Source organism: Callithrix jacchus, chromosome 2 (genome assembly GCF_049354715.1).
Source record: "Callithrix jacchus isolate 240 chromosome 2, calJac240_pri, whole genome shotgun sequence".
In the NCBI taxonomy this organism is placed as follows: domain Eukaryota; kingdom Metazoa; phylum Chordata; class Mammalia; order Primates; family Cebidae; genus Callithrix; species Callithrix jacchus.
The window spans coordinates 36,167,048-36,183,624 of NC_133503.1; the positions used below are offsets into that span (position 1 = coordinate 36,167,048).

The window sequence follows — 16,577 nt, forward strand, 5'->3', positions numbered from 1 at the left end:
ATTCAACAGCCCTTTATGCTAAAAACCCTCAATAAACTCGGTATCGATGGAACGTATCTCAAAGTAATAAAAGCTATTTACGACAAACCAACAGCCAATATCATACTGAATGGGCAAAAACTGGAAGCATTTCCTTTGAAATCCGTCACTAGACAAGGATGCCCTCTTTCACCACTCCTATTCAATATAGTACTGGAAGTTCTAGCCAGAGCAATTAGGCAAGAAAAAGAAATAAAGGGTATTCAAATAGAAAAGGTGGAAGCCAAATTGTCTCTATTTGCAGATGACATGATAGTATACCTAGAAGACCCCATTGCCTCAGCCCAAAAATTCCTGAAACTGATAAGCAACTTCAGCAAAGTCTCAGGATATAAAATCAATGTGCAAAAATCACAAGCATTCCTATACACCAATAACAGACTTAAAGAAAGCCAAATCAAGAACGAACTGCCATTCACAATTGCTACAAAAAGAATAAAATACCTAGGAATACAACTCACAAGGAACATAAGGGACCTCTTCAAGGAAAACTACAAAACACTGCTCAACGAAATATGAGAGGACACAAACAGATGGAGAAACATTCCATGTTCATGGTTAGGAAGAATTAATATCGTGAAAATGGCTATAACTGCCCAAAGTAATTTACAGAATCAACGCTATCCCCATCAAGCTATCATTGACTTTCTTCACAGAACTGGAAAAAACCACCATGAACTTCATATGGAACCAAAAGAGAGCCCGCATAGCCAAGTCAATTCTAAGTAAAAAGAACACAGCGGGGGGCATCACACTACCGGATTTCAAACTATACTACAAGGCTACAGTAATCAAAACAGCATGGTACTTGTACCAAAACAGAGATATAGAACAACGGAACAAAACAGAGGCATCAGAGGCAACACAACATATCTACAACCATACAATCTTTGATAAACCTGACAAAAACAAGCAATGGGGAAAGGATTCCCTGTTTAATAAATGGTGTTGGGAAAACTGGCTAGCCATGTGCAGAAAGCAGAAACTGGACCCCTGCCTGAAACCTTACACTAAAATTAACTCCAGATGGATTAAAGACTTAAACATAAGACCTGGCACCATAAAAACCCTAGAAGAAAATCTAGGCAAAACCATCCAGGACATAGGAGTAGGCAAGGACTTCATGACCAAAACACCAAAAGCATTGGCAACAAAAGCCAAAATAGACAAATGGGACCTAATCAAACTCCACAGCTTCTGCATGGCAAAAGAAACAGTCACTAGAGTGAATCGGCTACCAACAGAATGGGAAAAAATTTTTGCAGTTTACCCATCTGACAAAGGGCTGATATCCAGAATTTACAAAGAACTCAAACAGATTTACAGGAAAAAAAAAAACAAGCCCATTCAAAAATGGGCAAAGGATATAAACAGACACTTTACAAAAGAAGACATATATGAGGCCAACAATCATATGAAAAAATGCTCATCATCACTGGTCATTAGAGAGATGCAAATCAAAACCACATTGAGATACCATCTCACACTAGTTAGAATGGCAATCATTAAAAAATCTGGAGACAACAGATGCTGGAGAGGATGTGGAGAAAAAGGAACACTTTTACACTGTTGGTGGGAGTGTAAATTAGTTCAACCATTGTGGAAGACAGTGTGGCGATTCCTCAAGGCCTTAGAAATAGAAATTCCATTTGACCCCGCAATCCCATTACTGGGTATATATCCCAAGGACTATAAATCGTTCTACTGTAAGGACACATGCACACGAATGTTCATTGCAGCACTCTTTACAATAGCAAAGACCTGGAACCAACCCAAATGCCCATCGATGATAGACTAGATTGGGAAAAGGTGGCACATATACACCATGGAATATTATGCAGCAATCAGAAATGATGAATTCGTGTCATTTGTAGGGACATGGATGAATCTGGAGAACATCATTCTCAGCAAACTGACACAAGAACAGAAAATGAAATACCGCATATTCTCACTCATAGGAGGGTGATGAAAAATGAGAACACATGGACACAGGGAGGGGAGTACTAAACACTGGGGTCTATTGGGGGGGAAAGGGGAGGGCCAGCGGGGTGGGGGGAGCTGGGGAGGGATAGCCTGGGGAAAAATGACAAATGTGGGTGAAGGGGAGAAAGGAAGCAAAACACGCTGCCATGTGTGTACCTATGCAACTGTCTTGCAGGTTCTGCACATGTACCTCTAAACCCAAAATGCAATAAAAAATTAAAAAATAAATAAATAAATCTTCAATCCAGGAAAAAAAAAAAAACAAGAAAATTTCAATTTAGAATTCTGTATCCCCAGAAAAAAAAAAATCCTTCAATATTAAAGGAAAATGTATATTTCTTCAGGCAAAGAGTTAATCTATATATTTTTAAGTTAATAAAAGATTTCAGCGAGCAAAAAAAAAAAAAAAAAGACTTAAATCTAAGACTTCAAACTATGAAACTACTGAAAGAAAACATTGTAAAAACTCTCCAGGACATTAGAGTGGCAAAGATTTCTTGATTAACATCCCACAAGCACAGGTGAATAAAGTGAAAATGGTCAAATAGGATCACATCAAGTTAAAAAGCTTCTGCAGAGCAAAGGAAACAATCAATAAAGTGAAGAGACAGCTTCGATAATGGGAAAAAATATTTACAAACTACTCATCTGACAAGAGGTTAATAACCAGAATATATAAGGAGCTCAAACAGATCTACAGGAAAAAATCTAATAATCTGATTAATAAGTGGACAAAAGATATGAATAGACATTTTTCAAAAGAAGACACAAAAATGACAAACAGGTATATGAAAAGGTGCTCGACATCACTGATTATCAGAGGAATGCAAACCAAAACTACAATGAGATAACTCACCCCATTTAAGATGGCTTTTATCCAAAACACAGGCAATAACAAATGCTGGCAAGGATGTGGAGTAAAGGGAAACCTCATACACTGTGGGTAGAAATGTAAATTAGTACAACCACTATAGAGGTTCTTCCAAAAACTAAAAATAATGCTACCATATGATCCACCATTATCACTGTTAGCTATAAACCCAAAAGAAAGAAAATCAGTATATTAAAGAGACATCTGCACTACCATGTTTATTACAGCACTATCCACAATAGTCAAGACATGGAAGTAACCTAAGTGTCCATCAACTGATGAATGGATACAGAAAATTCAGCCATAAAAAAAATGAGATCCTCTCATTTGCAACAACATGGATGGAACCGGAGGTCACTATGTTAAGTGAAATAAGCCAGACATAGAAATACAAACTTTGGATGGTCTCTGGAGCTAAAAATTAAAACAATTGAATTCATGGAGATAGAGAGTAAACAAATCGTTATCAGAGCCTGGGAAAGGTACTGGTGGCGAGGGAGTGAAGATGGCTAATGGGATTCACACCTGTAACCCCAGCACTTTGGAAGGCCAAGGTGGGCAGATTTCCTGAGGTCAGGAGTTTGAGACCAGCTGACCAACATGGTGAAATCCCATCTCTACTAAAAACACAAAAATTATCTGAGTGTGGTGGTGGCTGCCTGTAATCCCAGCTACTTGGAAGGCGGAAGCACTAGAATCGCAGAGATTGTAGTGAGTCAAGATTGCACCACTGCACTCCAGCCTGCACAACAAAGCAAGACTGTCTTTTTTTTTATTTATTTTTTTTGAGACGGAGTTTCGCTCTTGTTACCCAGGCTGGAGTGCAATGGCGCGATCTCGGCTCATTACAACCTCTGCCTCCTGGGTTCAAGCAATTCTCCTGCCTCAGCCTCCTGAGTAGCTGGGAATACAGGCGCATGCCACCATGCCCAGCTAATTTTTGTATTTTTAGTAGAGACGGGGTTTCACCATGTTAACCAGGATGGTCTCGATCTCTTGACCTTATGATCCACCCGCCTCGAGGCGTAAGCCACCGCGCCCGGCCCGAGACTGTCTTAAAAAAAATGACTAATGGGAACAAAAAGAGTTCGAATAAGTAAAATCTAATATTTGACAGCATAACAGGAACAGTCAATAATAATTTCATTGTACATTTTAAAATAACTAAAAAAGTATAACTGGATTGTTTCTAACACAAAGGATAAATGCTGGAGGTGATAGATACCCCATTTACCCTGAGGTGATTATTATCCATTGCATGCTTCCATCAACATATCTCATGTAACCCATTAATATATACACCTATGTACCCAAAAAAATAAAAATTAAAAAAACAATAATCAGCAGAGATTAAAAAAAGAACATTGAACAACACAGGTTATTAATAAAAATATCTATACACATACACTCATACACACACACACGAGATTAGGCAAATATGGCAAAGTATATATAATTATTGACTCTAGGAGGAAGGCATATGGGTACTCACTATATTCCCCTTTTAACTTTTGTATGTTTGAAAATCTTTACAACAAAGAAATACATTATACAGCACTGTCAGAAAATATGCCATAAATGGTTCAGTGATTCTATCTAGATGGTAGATTTATGGATGATTGTTATTTTCTTCTTTTACTTTGATTCATTTTCTAAAATGGACATATATTATTTTTATTATTAACAATTAAAGCCACATTCTATTGAGTACTAAAAAACTGTGCTATCATATGTGTCTATTGTAATATGTCCTTTTTGCTAAATTACTTGATAGTATAATAGATAGGACAGAGGCCAGCTACTTTTTCTATCCCTCTTCACATTTCTGAGGTGTGCCTCTTAGAGGCACAAGTTTAAGGCAATTTGTCTTTGAACTCTGAGGTCAGGAAGCATCTTGGGGAAAGTTTCTACATAAATGGTTGCTTTACTAGTTGGGGTACACCCTCACTAATGTTATGCTATCAGTTTTAGGGCCACAGAAGTGACTTACCAATGTAACCCCCTAGATCAGTGAATGGCACCACCATCCAGCTAAGGTTGCTAGATGTCTTTTCCCTTGACAACCACCCCACCACGAATTCCACTTTCCAGACATGCTTAACGGCTTGCAATTCTCCTAAAAGACATGCCCTCTGAGCTCCAGGCCTTTGCATACAGGGAGCCCTTTGTCTAATGTTCCACAGCATTTTTAATGTCATGGTATACACAGAAAAAAAATTAATATAATACACAGGGGTAAACTGGAAAGAATTTGGTGTTATCTACAAGAGCCTTGCTACAAAAATTGAATAGGGAAGATACTTAATATTTAAGATAATAAATATTATTTATATTTAAGATATCCAGATATATTTAATAAGATGACACGTTAATGAAAACCTTTAGCTTACTCATTTAAAAATTACTTTCTTTTTAATTTGAAATAATTCCAAACTTACAAAAGAGTTGCAACAATAATGCAAATAACATTTTTCCTGAAACAGTTGAGAATAAATTGTCAACGTGATGCCCCAGTGCCCTCCACTAAGACTTTAATGTGTAATTGCTGTGAACAAGGACATTCTCCTACATAACCACAATATAACCATCACAATTATGAAATTAACATTGATCCATCACTGCCAACTAACCACAAGCCCCATTCAAGTTTTGACAATTGTCCCAATAATATGAATGGATCTAGTTCAGAATCACATGCTGTTTTTGACTGTCATGCCTCTTGTTGAACCTCTTTTGAAGATTACAGACTTACAGGTGAGTTATTTTGTATGATGTACCTCAATTTGAATTTGTCTAATATTTCCTCATAATTAGAGTAAGATTACATATTTTAACAGGAATGTCACAAAAGTGACACTGCATCCTATCAGGTAGTACATTTCTTCTTGTCCCATTACTGTTAACTTTAATCACTCAAATAAGGGAGTGTCTGCCAGATTTTCCACTCTAAGTTGCTTTTGTTCTTCTTTGTAAGTACTAAATTTGTGTGGAGGTATTTTGAAACTACATAATATCCCTTTCCTTATCAAACTTTCATCCACTAATTTTTAATATTCATTGATGATTCTCAGCTGAATCTACAATCATTTATAAATCTATAATCATTTATAAATGGTGATTTTCCTACTCAAGCATTACATCTACACTTACTAGATCTCTTCTGCCCAACTATTTATTCATTTATTTATATCCATATGGACTCATGAATTCCTGCTTTTATTCCACGGGTTGTAATCTTCTACTATTATTATTTATTTTGTCACCCAAAGTATGTCAGATTTGGCTACTGGGAATTCGTTCGAACTGACTTCTGTGTTCTTTTGACATGTCCCCATAATTCTTCGAGCACGTTGTACTTTCCGGCCTGACAAGATATCGTAGACTCATCTTGGACTTTCACTGCCCTAACCTGGAATCAGCGATTTCAAGAAATCTTGGTTCCTTTTAATGGAGAATGGTACTTAGAAATAGGATATTGGCACTAGATGTGGCACATTGCTGTTGGAGGATTGCTGCCCCCAGACAGAGCTAGGGGATATATGTATATATACAGACTCATGGCACATTATGCATACACATACATTAATGTATGTAATTCACACATTTACGTCTATATTTATTTCTACATTAATCTATCTAACCATGAGTTCACACCAATACCTCAATTCCAATCCAATACCACAAAGTTTATTCCAGTTTTTTTCTTTTGCATATTTATAACTCTCTTCTCTGACAGTGGAAAACTTGGCTCCCACATTCCTCAATATAGTTACTTATTGGCTCAATCTTGCCTGCATATAATCAATTTCCTTTCCTGCTACCACCCCTTCACAAAGATGGCCTTCTTGCCTTACTCAGACTCTCATACACTGGGCTGGCCCATCATTGCTGCCACAGGCCTCTCCCATGTAGCTGCCTTCCTCACCATGCTGGGCCTCAATGCCACATGCCAGGCCACCACCACCCCTCTGCAGAGATTCCCCTCCCAACCCAATCAAGCTCTGATACATGGTGCCAAGCCAGCAAGCATCTTCCTTAACCTACTTAGGCTCTAACATTTGTCACTGAGCTATAAATTCTACCCCAAAATCTAGGTGCCCTCCTCACCTCATTCAAGCCCCAACACCCTGTGCCAGGTTTCTGCTGTCACCACTCTCCTATGCAGAAAACCTCCTCACCTCTCTCAAGTTCCAACCACCATATGGGCTGTTACGATCATCCTCCTCACAGACCCCTTCCCACTTCACATGGGTTCTGATACCCCACGTCAGGCTGCCCCCAGCACCATCCAGTGCACATGTCTATCTTGCTCAGCCCTACCTAGTAGGTTTTTTATTGAATTATTTAGAAAAAAATTGAAAGTAGGAAAGGAAGAAAAGAACCGGAAATGGCCACATACAATTCCCTGATCAAGACTTTTTAATGATAATCTTTTCCATTTTTTATATTCACCATCCAGAAGAAGCTTTATTTATGAACAAATTGTTGAAAATTTAAAAGTTTTTATAACCATTTAAAAATAAGCCACAACTGAAATTTCCTTTAAATAATGTAATGCCTCTTCCTTTTCTTTTACTGGAAAATGAAAGCATTTCCAATTATGTGATATCTTAAAATTTAAAAGATTACTTGCTGCTATATGAATTCTGGACTGTAGAATAGAGAGCAGGGAAATCAGTAGGAGTCTACCACAGCAGTCCAAGGAAGAGATAATGATGGCTGAGACTAGGCTGGTAGTAGAAAACAGAAAAAGAAGTGAATGAATTCAAATACACTGGAGGTCGGGTGTGGTGGCTCATACCTGTAATCCTAGCACTTTGGGAGGCCAAGGCAGGTGGATCACATGAGGTCAGGAGTTCAAGACCAGTCTTCCTGGCCAACATGGCAGAAATCCATCTCTACTAAAAATACAAAAATTAGCCAGGTATGGTGGCATGTGCCTGTAGTCCCAGCTACTCAGGAGGCTAAGGCAGGAATCGCTTGGACCTGGGATGCAGAGTTTGCAGTGAGCCAAGATCATGCCACTGCAGTCCAGCCTGGGCAACAGAGTGAGACTCTGTCTCAAAGAAAAGAAAAAAGGCATTAGGATAGCAAGGCCAAAAGGTATTTCCTGATGGACTTGATATAGGGCATAAGAGAAAGAGTAATTGAGAATGGCTTGCAGGCTTCTCACTTGTGCAACTGGATATATAGCAATTCCATTTACCAAAATTTGGAAGACAGAGATGAAGCAGGTCTGCTGTTAAAAACCACAAGTTCTGTTTTAGAGATGTTAAATCTGAAATCCCTACTAGGTATAATCTAACAAGAGTTGTTTAGTAAACAGTTGAATATCAGGGTTAGGGCTAAAAATAAAAATTTATAATTAATTTTCATGTAGTATTTAAAGACATGAGACCAGATCACAAAGCAAGAATATATAGATAGAAAGATATTTCCAGACAGAACTCTGGGGCACTCCAACATTTAGAAGTTCCATGGAAGAAAATAAGAATGAGGAAGAAAAAGAAGAGGAAGATGAGTAGGAAGATGAGGTAAACATACAGATAAGACCAAGAAAAAGCAGCAAGTGAGGCAGGAGAAAAACCAGGAGAGTGTAACATCATGGGTTGGAAGCCAACCCAAGAAAGTATTTCAGTAACGAGGGAGAGGATGGCCATAATAAAAAAGGCAGACAATAATAAGTGTTAGTGAAGATGTGGGGAAACTGAAACACACATACATTGCTTGGTGAAAATGTAAAAATGGTGCCATCACTTGCGGTTTTTTGTTTTTTTGTTTTTACTTTTTCCACTTTTATTTTAGGGTAGAAAATACTTTTTTATTCAGGGTGTACATGCAGGTTTGTTATGTAGGTAAATTGCGTGTCACTGGGGTATAATGTACAAATAATTTTATCACCCACATAGTGAGCAAAGTGCCTGATAGGTTATTTTCAACCATTGCCCTCCTTCCACTCTCCCCACTCAAGTAGTCCCCTTCTTTGTGTTCATGCGTACTTAATGTTTCAGTCCCACTTATAAGGTGAGAACATACAGTATTTGGTTTTCTGTACCTGCCTAATTTGCTTAAGATAATGGCCTCCAGCTGCTTACATGTTGTTGCAAAGGACATGATTTTGTTCTTTTTTATGGCTGCATAGTAATTCATGGTGCATATACACCACAGCTTCTTCTTCCAGTCCACCATGATGTGCATCTAGGTTGATTCCATGTGTTTACTATCGTGAATAGTTGTGTGGCCACTTTGGAAAACAGGTGGTAGTTCCTCAAACATTAAGTTACCACATGACCCAGCAAAACCTCACTCCTAGGTATATATCCGAGAAAAATGAAACATATGTGCCCACACAAATATGTATGCAAATGTTTATAGCAGCATTATTCATAATAGTCAAATAGTAGAAATAATCAAAATAATCAACTAATGGATATGGAATATCATTTGGCAATAAAAAGGAATAAAGTACTAATACATGGTACAGTATGGGTGAACCTTGAAATACATTATGCTAGCCGAAAGAAGCTAGTCACAAAAGATCACATACTGTATGATTCCATTTACATGTAATGTCCAGAATAGGCAAATCAATGGAAACAGAAAGTAGATTAATGGTTGCATGGGGCTAGGGGAAGAAAAGGAGGGAGAAATGGGGAGCGATGGTTATTGGGCACAGAGTTCCATTAGGGAGAACAAAAATGTTCTAAAATTAGATTGTAGTGATGGTTGCACCACCCTGTGAATAAACTAAAAACATTAAACTATACAGTTTAAACAGATGAATTGTATGGTATATAACTTATCTCAATAAAGCTGTTTTTAAAAAAAATAAGGGAGGGATCACCTAAAACAAATACTGCTGAGAGATGAGCTGATTAGAATAGAGGCCATTAGGTCGGGTAGCACAGAGGTCATTAGTGACCTTGACAAACAAATCTTTAGTGCAGTGATGGAGAAAGGTAATTAAGGTGGGCTGAGAGGGAACAAGAAGTGCAGAAATGGAGTTGAAGAAGTTTTGTTGTAACTGCAGAGAAGTAGAGTACTGGTTACAGAGGTATATGGAATAAAGTTTGTTTGTGTAAGATGGGATGAGAATGAATCAATACAGATGGAGAAATTGATAATGCTAGAGAGAAAATGTTTATTCTTGTGACTTCTCTGTTTTCCCTCTAAATTATAACTTGTGGGGAAACAAACATTATTTAATATTTGTTGTTACTTGTCCCCACTAAATTATTGGCCTTTCCATGTCAGGGACCATGAATAACCCTTTATATGATAGGCATTCAATCAATATTCGTTAAAATAATCACAAACTCCTACATATAGGCAAGCTAAAATGGAGGGGAAATGTGAAAAAGGAAACTACATAATCTAGAAAAAAGAGGAGAGTGAAATAATAGGGTAGATAGACACTTGATGGTCACAATATAACCTGGAAAGAGGAAATATTAAATTGGTCAAACAAACTAGTTTATTATCTCTCTACCTCAAGTTCCCTAGGTTCGACACTAGCCCAAAGTCAAGCTAGCTCTGCACTTTTCCCAGTGGAGGTTCCAGACTCATGAACATGAAGTGGAGCTTTGTATCAGTTTTTTATCATTTCCATAACAAATTATCATAAAACTGGTGAGTTAAAACAAGATTATTTATTATTTTACAGTTCCATAGGTCAGAAGTCTGACACAGGCTTCAGGGGGCTAAAATTATAAAGTTTCAGCAGGGCTGCATTTCCTTCTGAAGGCTCTCAGGGAGAATCTTTCTAGAAGCTACCCACCTTCCTTGCCTCATGGCCCCCTTCCTCAGTCTTCAAAATCAACAATGGTGAGTCTAGTTCCTTTCATACTTCAAATTTCTTCTGCTTTTCTTCCATGCTTCCTCCTCTCTCTCTTCTTCCTCCTCCCCCTCCTTTCCTCCTTTTATCCCTCCCATCTTCCATCCCTCTCTCCCCTTTCTATCCTTCTCTCCCCACTCCCATACCCCACTACAACCAGAAAAGAGATTATATGTTTATATTGTACCCACTCAGATAATCCCAAATATTCTCTCCATTCAAGGTCCCTAACCTTAATCACATCTGCAAAGTACTTTTTGCCACGTAAGGTAACATATTCATAGGTTTTGGAGATTAGGACACCAATATTTTTGGGAACTAAAGGAGACCACACATTTGTACAAGGTCATAAAGTCAACACTGATTTAAGTAAAAGAAGTGCTGAAGGATGATTTTAACTTTGATGACTCAGTTTACTTAGCCCTACATATAAGGTTAGAAATGCCAGATAAGGCTGGCGTGGTGGCTCACACCTGTAATCCCAGCACTTTGGGAGGCTGAGGTGGGCAGATCACCTGAGGTCAGCAGTTCAAGACCAGCCTGGTCAACATGGTGAAACCCTCTATGTACTAAAAAAAAAAGTACAAAAAATTAGCTGGTCATGGTAGTACTTACCTGCAGTCCCAGCTACTCGGGCGGCTGAGTCATGATCACTTGAACCCAGGAAGCAGAGGTTGCAATGAGCTGAGATTGTACCACTGTACTCCAGCCTGGGTGACAGAGTGAGACTCCGTCTGAAAGAAAAGAAAAGAAAAGAAAAGAAAAATCAGATGGTAAGGCAGGGCAATGAAGGTAAGAGAAGAGTGAGGAAAGAATACAGAAAATACCACAGATAGACAATTTCTTTGCCCTAAAACTACTGCTGTGATTTGGTGGTGTCAAAGTTTGGATTCACAAATACACACAACCATATGTTGCTTCTCTTCATCAAGTTACATATTTTAAAATAGCTCAAATTTCTATTGCAGATTACAAAATGTGGGAGGGTAAAAGGGGGGTGAGGGTTGAAAAATTACCTGTTGGGTACGATGCTCACTATGCCGGTGATGAGTGCACTAAATGCCTAGACTTCACCACTATGCAATATGTGTATATTTAAAAATCTGCACGTGTCCCCCCAAATACATAAAAAATTTATAATAAAAAGCTCAAATTCCTTCTTTCCCTTCCAAATGCAGTGTTCCATTCATTTGCCACCAGATGGCAGAGAAGAGCAGAGAATAAATTCCTTAATACCAAAAGACTGATCCCGGAAGAAGTCCAGCCCTCTGGAAGGAAGGCAAACCTAAATCTTTCAAAATAGAAAAGCATCTAATTTTTAAAAGCTTCCAGAAACATCAATTTCACAATTTTCCCTTAACTTATTGTTGGAAAACCTGTTAAAAATGCACATTGGTAAAACAGCCTAATGGAGCTCAGAATGTTTAGGCTAATTCATAAATTCAGACAGAGCTGGGAATCACTTTAGCTCAAAAACTTACCAAAAATGGTTTTAAAAAGAAAACCTGCTGCCCTAAGTTCCAAGAGGAGACTTAATGGCTGTCCCTCAAGCACCTCAAATTCAACTTGTCCCAAACAGAACTCAGTACCTTCCTCCCACACTCTCTTTTTTTCCTGCTCCCAAATCAGTTAGGAATATTGTCACCCACCTGGTTGCTAAATCCAGAAAACCTAAGATCATCCTTGTTGCGCCCCTATTTCTTAACTTGTAAAGAATGAGTACATTAAAAAATCTGGAGACAACAGATGCTGGAGAGAATGTGGAGAAATAGGTACACTTTTACACTGCTGGTGGGAGTTTAAATTAGTTCAACCATTGTGGAAGACAGTGTGGCGATTCCTCAAAGACCTAGAAATAGAAATTCCATTTGACCCAGCAATCCCATTACTGGGTATATATCCAAAGGACTATAAATCAGTCTACTATAAGGACACATGCACATGAATGTTCATTGCAGCACTGTTTACAATAGCAAAGACCTGGAACCAACCCAAATGCCCATCGATGATAGACTGGACTGGGAAAAGGTGGCACATATACACCATGGAATATTATGCAGCAATCAAAAATGATGAGTTCGTGTCCTTTGTAGGGACATGGATGAATCTGGAGAACATCATTCTCAGCAAACTGACACAAGAACAGAAAATGAAATACCGCATATTCTCACTCATAGGTGGGTAATGAACAATGAGAACATATGGACACAGGGAAGGGAGCACTACACGCTGGGGTCTATTGGGGGGAATAGGGGAGGGACAGCGGGGTGGGGAGCTGGGGAGGGATAGCATGGGGAGAAATGCCAAATGTGGGTGAAGGGGAGGAAGGCAGCAAAACACACTGCCACGTGTGTACCTATGCAACTATCTTGCATGTTCTGCACATGTACCCCAAAACCTAAAATGCAATAAAATAATAATAATAATAATAAAAGAATGAGTACTTTATCATCTCTTTTCCTTCATCTACTGGTTTTGAAATAATATACTGTTTTTATTCTTTTAGTAGTTATATTAGGAATTATCACATGCATATTTATCAAAACTGAAATTAGTAAACATCTTTATCCTGCCCCTAGATGACACAAGGATTATTTAAAATCTATTTATCCTCTCTGGATTATATTGTTGTTGTGCTGTGCATTTTAATTTTTTATACCTGCCAGGACATTATTGTCACTGTTATATACAATTGGTCTTTGTTTAGGTTTACCCATATGTTTTCCACTTTTTCTGCTCTTCTTTCCTTCTTGGATCTCAGATCTTGCCTCTGAGATCACTTTTCTTCTGTCTGATGTATGCATCCTTTAGAATTTCCTGTAATTAACTAGTGATGAATTCTCTGGCCGAGCGCGGTGGCTCACGCCTGTGATCCCAGCACTTTGAGAGGCCGAGGTGGGCAGATCACAAGGTCAGGAGTTTGAGACCATCCCGGCTAACACGGTGAAACCTGGTCTCCACTAAAAATACAAAAAATTAGCCGGATGTGGTGGTGGGCACCTGTAGTCCCAGCTACTCAGGAGGCTGAGGCAGGAGAATCATTTGAACCTGGGAGGCAGAGGTTGCAATGAGCCGAGATTATGCCACCGCACTCTATCCTAGGTGACAGAGTGAGACTCCATCTCAAAAAAAAAAAAAGGATGAATTCTGTCAGCTTTTGTTTATCTGAAAAAATGCCTCTTTTGCCTTCATTCTTGAAAGATATTTATGGTTTAGTGTAAATTCTAGATTGGCAGCTATTTTGTCAGCCCCTTTAAGATACCAGTCCATGTCACCCGACTTCTATTTTTGCTGTTAAGCAGCCAAGTGATAATACAACTGTTGCTCTTTTGAAAGTAATCTACTTTTTTTTTCCTCTGGTGTTTCTAATATCTTTCTCTTTGCCTGTTGTTTGCTGCAGTTTCTAGAATGTGTCTTGGATAGATTTCTTTTTATTTATCCTACTTGAGGTTGCTGGGCTTCTTTAATTCATTCTGAAATATTTGCAACCATTTCATCTTCAAACATGGCCTCTGCCCCTTTCTTGCTCTCTTTTCCTTATGTAACTCCAACTAAATGAATGATAAATTCTCTTAGTTTTTCCTTCATATATCTTAATTTCTCTTCTATATTTTCCATCCTTTTGTGTCTTTTCAAAGCATTCTGGATAATATCTTCTGAGCTGTCCTCTAGTTCTCTAATTCTCCCTTTAGCTCTGCTCAATTTTCTGTAAGATTCTGTACCCTCTCACATGCAAATATACTTACTTCCCAAGGGAGAAAAAAAGTTTAAAGTCCCATAAAGTCACTCACTTGAGCTTAAAGTCCAAGATCTAAATCTTAATTTCTATATCAGGTCTAGATGAGGTTGATTTTCACCTAGATACTTATGAATTTATAACAACAGTTATTTGTTCCACCCACCCCAATACATATATAATATACAATAATGGAACTGAGTCAGAATAACTCCAATAAACCCTCCCATTTGGAAAAGAGAAGGATAGAAAATGCAATTCTAAAATCTCACTGGGCAGATGATTACAAGGAGTTCCTACTCTGGAGAGGGGGAATATTTCTTGAATAGCTCTTGATTTCTCTAATACTAATGGGCTCCCCAACCCCCTGCTCACCATGGCTCTTGGTCTTCTCTCCAGCAGGAAGCCATCCTCCTTGGTGGTGGTGAAGAGGGCACTGGAAAATACGTCTTTCTTGGGAACTGAGCAGCTTCCTTCCTGTAGAAATTGGGGGCCTACAGTCATAGACAATTTTAGTCCAGGCTGAGGTTATTTTTGAAATACAGTTCTTTCTCAAAAACGTACTTGACTTTTTATAATTTTGTTTTAGTTAGCTGCCTGTAGTAATAGTGACACCTACAGTTCTTTTCAAAACAATTCTCCCTCATTTAATTTAGTTCAGATACTTAAACCTATCAGGTTTGACGGCATCCTTATTCTCTTTTACTTGACCATTTTGTCAAATTTAAAGGATTTAATAAACACAACTTTAACTCATCTAGAGTTTTTTTAACAATGACTATATGGTCACATCCTCAAGGGATACTTGCTTTAGCAGCTAAGCATTTTTAATCAGACTTTAATATTCAAAGGCCTTCTCAGTTTTCTCTTTTACCATCTGGAAATGAGAATCACTTGTATCTTCCAGACCTGCAAGTACTGAATTTCTGTGCTCTCTTAATTTCCTTTCAAATTAAATAATTAAATTCCTTTTCTGCTTGCAAATAAGCCAATTCTTTTTTGAGCTTTTTTTTTTCTTGCTGTAAATTACCAAATGCAGCCAATAGTAACTAATTCACCCTACAAGCATTCCATTTTTCCCAAAAATCTTCCCAAAATGAAAACTATAGGCCCAGACTTTACCAGAAAGTTCTACAAACATTCGAGGGAGAAACAAGACCAATAATACAAAGCTTTCAGAGACTAGAAAAAGGGAGTACTTTCTCTAACTCATTTGATGAGGCTATTTTAACTTTGACATAAAAATCCACTAAGGAGGCCAGGTGTGGGAGGTTTATGGCCTTAATCCCAGCAGTTTGAGAGGCAAAGGTGGGTGAGTCACTTGAGGCCAGGAGTTCAAGACCAGCCTGTCCAACATGGCATGACCCTGTATCTACTGAAAATACAAAAATTAGCCGGGCTTGGTGGCATGCACCTGTAATCCCAGCTACTCGGGAGGCTGAAGCAGAAGAGTCACTTGAACCCAGAAGCAGACGTTGCAGTACACTGAGATTGCACCACTGCACTCTAGTCTGGTGACAGACAGAGACTCCATCTCAAAAAAAAAAAATCCACTAAGGACAGTAAGAAAAAGGGAACTTATAGGTAAGCTCACTAAAAAACATGAATACAAACTTCCTAAACAAAGTATTAGCACACAGAAAGCAGCAATATATAAAAAGGATAAAAAGGGATAATATTAAAAAAAAGATAAAACATAAGTTTGTCTAAATAATACAAAGTTGATTTAGGAGTAGAAAATCAATTAATACTATTACCTACAATAACAGAATAGAAGAAGAAATATGACCAACCTAAATAATGACAGAACGTGTATTTGATAAAAATAAACATTCAATATTTTTAAAAGACTCTTAATGAACTGGAAAAAAATTTTTCTTAGTCAGAAACACTATGAGTAAATGTTCACGCAAAATGCCTGATAACAAGAAATATCACAAAAGACTCTGAAAAAACCACAATCTTACACAAAGGCCATCACAATCTTATACACACAAAAATACTTCTCTGAGGACATTAAGTGTAATATTTACTATAAGTATGGTAAGATGTTTAAAGCTTGTCTTTAAAGAATGCCTGTTAATACCACTTTTATTCAACAATGTACTAGAGGG

The 16,577-nt window shown here is 38.0% G+C and overlaps 1 protein-coding gene across 48 annotated transcripts in view; it reads right to left on the bottom strand.

Moving 5' to 3' along the window:
* The window catches only part of KLHL3 (kelch like family member 3), a 297,123-nt gene that overhangs the window by 152,058 nt on the left and 128,488 nt on the right, over nucleotides 1-16,577 (bottom strand). For 16 of the 48 annotated variants that reach the window (XM_078360204.1, XM_078360142.1, XM_035292130.3 and 13 more), the window contains 3 exons: nucleotides 14,839-14,957; nucleotides 11,343-11,461; nucleotides 2,879-2,959 (listed from right to left, as the gene is read on the bottom strand). Coding sequence is in view for 17 of the 48 variants with exons in the window: in XM_078360142.1 (XP_078216268.1) it covers nucleotides 2,879-2,883 (5 nt within the window). In the remaining 31 variants the exon portion in view is untranslated. Of the gene's footprint in view, nucleotides 1-2,878; nucleotides 2,960-11,342; nucleotides 11,462-12,376; nucleotides 12,577-14,838; nucleotides 14,958-16,577 lie in introns of all 48 variants that reach the window. The other 32 variants (XM_054252512.2, XM_035292140.3, XM_078360157.1 and 29 more) reach the window with 4 other exon arrangements.